This window comes from Zea mays, chromosome 3, assembly GCF_902167145.1.
Source record: "Zea mays cultivar B73 chromosome 3, Zm-B73-REFERENCE-NAM-5.0, whole genome shotgun sequence".
In the NCBI taxonomy this organism is placed as follows: Eukaryota; Viridiplantae; Streptophyta; class Magnoliopsida; order Poales; family Poaceae; genus Zea; species Zea mays.
In genome coordinates this window covers 237130690-237136793 of record NC_050098.1, presented here as the reverse complement: position 1 = coordinate 237136793, position 6104 = coordinate 237130690, and the positions used below count along the sequence as shown (strand labels likewise).

The 6104-nt window shown below is 47.1% G+C and overlaps 1 protein-coding gene across 1 annotated transcript; it reads right to left on the bottom strand.

Annotated features, from left to right (window-relative positions):
• Positions 1-2618: 2618 nt before the first annotated feature.
• LOC100272383 (Protein SMAX1-LIKE 3) lies at positions 2619-5280 on the bottom strand. Its single transcript, NM_001320075.1, has 2 exons — positions 3922-5280; positions 2619-3800 (listed from the first exon to the last, which is right to left on the bottom strand). The coding sequence occupies exons 1-2, from the start codon at positions 5133-5135 to the stop codon at positions 2654-2656; spliced, it is 2361 nt and encodes a 786-aa protein (NP_001307004.1). The 5' UTR covers positions 5136-5280; the 3' UTR covers positions 2619-2653.
• Between the last annotated feature and the right edge of the window lie 824 nt (positions 5281-6104).

Here is a 6104-nt window from a genome sequence, read left to right as displayed (position 1 = left end):
GATCAAGGGAATTATGTGGATAGCTAGCTTCTTGCATGTTACATGTGTCAATTGGGTAGGGTTAGATTTTCTTGGTATGGTTGGATTTTGCTAACCACTAACATGGCAACGCCAAACTCTTTGAATGTAAATCTGTAAAAAAAAAAAAAAGAGCCAGCAATACATCTTTTAAGAAGAAAGTAGTATGGGGCTTCTCCTCTTTTGAGATAGGGCAAAAGGCAGACGTAAATTAAACACACAAAAGCACACGCAATCAACCACACAGAGATTACATAGCTCGTGGAAAGAATAGACAGTCATGGGGAGAAAGAGATTTCAACACATATGCATGCCGTCAATTTTTATCTACGAACGAAACGACAAGCATATTTTAAATATCATCAGATGTTGGGCGAGACGAGATCGATTAAATATCTTTATTAATTGTATATATGATTCCAAAGCGCCAAACTAATGACCCTGCAGGGGAGAGAGATGCTTATCGTCTGCTTTCATCCTGCTGCCTAATTAAGCTTTTTCCACACCCGGCCCCATTGCATCCAGATACATGGCAATGTCGATTCGGAGATCTAAAGCGCAAAAAAGAGGATCGTTATTTTATTCTTCGTCTCAATTAAAAGCACGCACCTTTTGGTGTCATCTCTGAATGAGAGATTGCAACAAGCTCGTTGCCAACTTTCTACAAACCCCAAGTCCTTGTTCTTTATTAGCCAGCACTATCTGTACCAAAAACATACGCAAATTATCGCTACAAATACCAAAAGATTTGTGTTGGCAGTAATCTATACTGCTGCTGCTGAGAGTACAGGACAAAAATTAAATCACTATACAACTTTGAAATTCATGCTTTAAAGCGCGAAACCCTTCTTAAATTAGATTAATACTCAAATAAGGTTCCAACAACTGAAAACCTGAAAGACAATTCAATATGATATATACTATACGTACGAGATTTGCTTTTCTAATGCATGAATTTTAATTTGAGGCAACAGTTCTAGACATCCAACTAGTGCAATTAAAAAGACAACTCATAAGAGACAATTCATAATCTTATCTATATTTAAACAATAATAAGATTTTTAATCAGACTGAAACATACAAGTACAACATATCTATCGTTTGTACAAGCCGCAGAGGGTACGTAGTAAGGAAACCTAGCCGACGAAATGCACGAGCATGGTTTTAATGTTGTCAGTTTGTGGGCAATGGTTTCAACGAATTCCACCAGAAATCTGACGATATATAATTCATGCTTGTCGTCGCAATTAATTAATCTATACAGCTTTGAGTACTATGTCCAACAGAATCTGAAAGACAATTCAATAATCCATTACTAGCTGTCGCTTGTTCAAACAGCTAGGAAGGAAACCAAGCATACATGGGACTGCGTTGTGTCAACGAACCACATCAACTGCTGCATGCTTTCTTGAGTACTGTAAAAGATAGTTTTTAGCTTTGACAAATGACCATTAAAATCTTTCTGAATGTTTAAATTGATCATACATAACATTATTAGCATAAATATAGTTCTTAACACTACTAGAACTTGTCACCAGGTATCCGCTGAGAACTAGCTATGGTATTTAATACTGAACCAGCAACCAGAACTAAAACGCCAACTTTTAGTCCCAGTTACATGACTCGATACTAAAGCCGATTCGTGGCTCAAATCGGCACCAAGTGATAGTAAAGTGTGTCTAAGGTTTTTTTTATTCTACATATTTTTAAGTTGATATTGCACTACTGGATACAGACTCTTTGTTGAGTGTCCGACGTTTTGCCAAATGTTTTATGGGTTTTGCCGAGTACCTAAAGCACTCGGTAAAGCAGCTGTGTCTGATAGTATTGATGGATATTTAATATATACACACATGTACATTATTATATACAAGTGGACAATAACAATAATATGTTTATATTAAAATAAATAATAATAATAATATATACAAACGTACAAGCAAGTAGTTCTTTCTAAAAAGATATATACAAATAGTAATAGTAGTTCTTTCCAAAAAGACAAAATTACAAATTGATATATAAGCAAGCAGTATATATAGTAATATATGTAAATAGTAACATGTGTATATTGATATAACCGCAAATAGTAATATGTGAATATTAATATATACAAATGAATTCTGTTAGTTTTTTTTTTAAAAAAAAATCAGAGAGAGTAGTTTTTCATTTATCTTCATAAACTCTCCGATGGCAAGGATTTTCAAAGGGATTAGTTCTTGGATACTGCCATGAGTAGTTTTAGATGAAAAACTAGCTGCCCGCGCCATGAGTAGTTACAGAAATTCTTTCAACGAGTAGAGAGCGGATCTAGACAAAATAATCATTGGTGTCATCTCCATTAAATTATAAAATCATTAACTCATTTAAGTGCTAACAAACCTACATTCTAATGGAGATTACTAAAATTTATTGGTGTCATAGGACCACAAAAAGGGCCTGGATCCTTGAACCTGATATCTATAACAAAAACAAGCCGGTCATGCATGAACTTGTTTTGCTTCTCGACATTAACATAAATATGTTTTCTTCAAAGAAATTTACTCCGTATTTAAGAAAGAAATAACTGATCAACAGTAACAGGTAAAATCGTGTCATCCAGTGAAGCAAAACTTTAATTATTTCTCAGATAATAATACTAGAAGAAGAAAACGCCGTCTACATCATTTTGGATCTCCATGGCATCATACCAAGAACTACTCGCTTCCTCCCCTTCGCCGTCGTCAATGGCGCAGGTATTCAAATCCAAGCTGAAATGTGGCACGACTCCTTTATCTGCGTCATCACCTTCCACCTTGCTGTCGACGTCACTCGTAATCATTTGCTTCACAGGCCGCGGGGATGAAGAAACCCGAGGCAACGATCTCGACTCGAACGCTTCACAGCACACTACGATGGAGTCCTCCAAGCTGACGACACCACCATCGCAACCCCTCACAGTTCCGTTCTCCATGGAACCCATGATGCCGGCTTGTAGTTTCGAGTGGTGCTCGACGCCATCGATCAGGACGACACGGTGAGGGTTCTCGCGGATCGCCTCGTAGAACGTCTGCATGAAGCCTCCGTGCTCGTTGTCCGGCGGCGACCTCTGCCTCTTGAGGCTGTGCTTGCCGGGGCTGCTGGAACCGGAGTGATCCGGTGCGAGCTTTGACGCTGCTGCGGCGATGCTGGTGAAGTCGTCGTGCGAGCCAAAGACAAGCCTGGCAAGCTCCCGAGCCATGGACATCTTGCCGTCGTTGTCCCTCCCTCGGAAGAGGAGCCACGTCGCCGGGGTCGGCCGCGCCGTCCTCGTCACGCCGGAGCGGCGCTGGAGCACGGCGCTGGCGATACCCGGAGCTATGTCTCTGTGGCGCGGTACGCGCGTCTCCAGCGCGCGGCACAGGATCTTGAGATTCTCCGCGCTGAGCTCGGTGAACTTTGGCCGGCGGCGGCAAGCCGTCGTCGCGCCGTCCGATGAGTTAGATCTAGACACCGAGTTATTAGAGGATCCTGAATTAGGGTTTGCGGGCGACAGCTGATCGTATGGCTCGGCCAGTGGACCATCGTGCCGGCGGTTCAGCAACAGCTTTTGCTGCTGCTGGTCCATGAGATCATGCCATGGCACGCAGCTCTTGTTGGTGTCGTCATGATGATGGGTAAAGCCACAGTGGGAGGAAGAAGCCGGAGATGAGAAGCTCAGCGTGAGCGCCGATCCAGTGACGACTACTGGACCTTGGCAACGGCGAATCCACGAGGGGACGCTCGCCGGCGCCACCACCGTGCCGGCGCCGCAGTGTGTTTCCTCACTGTAAAAAAAAAAACCCGAATCGAGAACACGCACACGTTGATGGATGATGACTAAAAAAATTAAATAAAGTGATCGAACCGAGCATGCATGCGACACTACTGATGAAGGTTGTGGTGTACCTTTCGCCGCCGAGGCTGCCGTCCGGCACGACGACGGGGCGTAGTCCCAGGACGGTCTCCAGAGAAGGCTGCCCCGACCTACAGCTCGTGTAGGGCGCATAGGCCGCGAACCCCAGCACCCAGAACATGTCCTTGTCGCGGCCTCCGCCGCCGCGCACGAGGCTGCTCAACTCCATGACCGCGTGCTCGACGGGGCAGTAGTGGCGGAGGCCACGCGCGCTGCGGTCACTTCTCGTCCACAGCGCGGCGGTCCAGGCCTCCGCCGCGTAGCCGAGGTCCTCGAGGACGAGCACGACGCCTTTGCCGGCGGCGCAGCACTCGCGCACGAGCGCGCACAGGTCGCCGGCCCTGGCCTCGACCTCCTCCCTCGGCGTGCGCTGGAAGGACGCGGCCGAGAAGGGCACGAACTGGGCGTTCTTGAGGCGCTGGTGCTGACGCCGCAGCTCCCCCTTGCTCACCTTGTCCATCACCGCCTTGACCACACCCTCCGCGGCGGCGGCGCTCTCGCCGACGACCGCCACGCACCGGTTCGTCCCGCTCGCCATGCAGTCGAGCACGCGCGCGGCGTCACCTACGACTTGGACGGCGTCGGCCTTGGCTCTGGGCTCCTTGGTAATGGTACTCGGGGAAGCGCTGCTGCTGCTTGCCGTGTTGGAGGACTGCTCCGACGACGAGATGGCCTTCTCGACGTTGGCCTTGACCTCGGCGCTCGAGAAGCCGGCCTCGCGCATGACGCGGCTGACGCTGGGGTCGTCGAGGATGGAGATGACGAGTTGGTCGAGCTCCACCTTGGCGGCGACGTTCTGCTGGTGCTGGCCGTCCGCGGCCGAGCCGCCGCCCCGGCGCTGGTTCCCCTGCGCGCGCTTGAACGCGGCGGCGAGCGCGTTGGACAGCGCCGGCTCGCGGTGGCCGGAGTGGATGTGGAACTCGAACATGGCCGGCGGCGGGGCCGGGCCCCCCGCCGTCGCGAGGCGGTTGAGGGCGACGTTGAAGCAGAGCTCCAGCGCCTTGCACTGGAGCGGGTGGGAAGTCGCCCGCGACCGGAGGCAGGCGGCGCGGAGGAGGCCCCCGGCGTCCAAGAGCACGGCGCTGGCGACGTGCAGCGGCGTGACCTGCGCGTGCCCCCGGCGACGCGCCAGGCTCACCGCCTGCCGCATCACGGCGGCCGCGTCCCCCGCTAGCTTCTGCTGCACCGCGCAGCCGCCGCTACGCATCTCTGCGTACTACGCCGGTCGAATCCTAGGCACTGGCTGCAGCTCGATCTTCTGGACGCATGCATCGAGGTTATATGAGCAGAGCAGACTGGCACGCACTAGTAGCACGGTCTTGTCACCATTAGGCACGTACGGTATATCAATAAAATGACCTATGAACCGTGCGCTGTTATATCATCAATCAAAGAGTTCAAGAAATGCCAGTATTTTAGTTGCCATAGCCTAGTTTTCATCGGTCAAAAGGAAAAGAACCACCTCTACTTCTAGGGTATTGAGCCTCAATAAAAGTATTGTAAGTACTCTTGTGAGGTAGCAGGTGTTTGAGCATTGGGTATATGGAGTTCCACCTAATAACCATGTATAGTCCACACTTCCTAGGTCTATCACCAACAAAATGCAATAAGCCTTATATGTAACGATGTTTTTGTTACAAGTGTTTAGGGAGAGTATTGTTGTTATGAAGTCCTCAATCAGAGGAGTAATTATAATGAGAGTCTCTTTAACTATTAGGTTTATAATGCGACAAGCACAATATTATTGCAGAAACATATTAGAACCCAAACACTCTCTAAGTACATGTTTTAGTTTATCCATGTAATTTTTATTTCTAGATGCAATGTCCAAAGTTACATGAAAATATTGTTAACTATATGATACTCATTAAGCACATTTAATGCTCAACAATGTTCTCAACATTATGAGATGCATCAATAATCCTTCTCTAGTTTTCAATCAACATTAATGTAATAACCCACAACACTAAGATATATAATCCTCTTTAGCATTCGTAGAACAAATATTAGAAGTAGTAGCAACAAAATATTATGAAGTCTTTTAAAGAGTCTATTAACATAGAATGCTTATTAGCAAAGTAATACAAACGATCTCTAACAATGGTTTGCCTAGAGACAAGAAAACACTTGGGGTTATGAGTAGTTTTAATGTATTCTTCCGAAGTCTCAGTTTCCC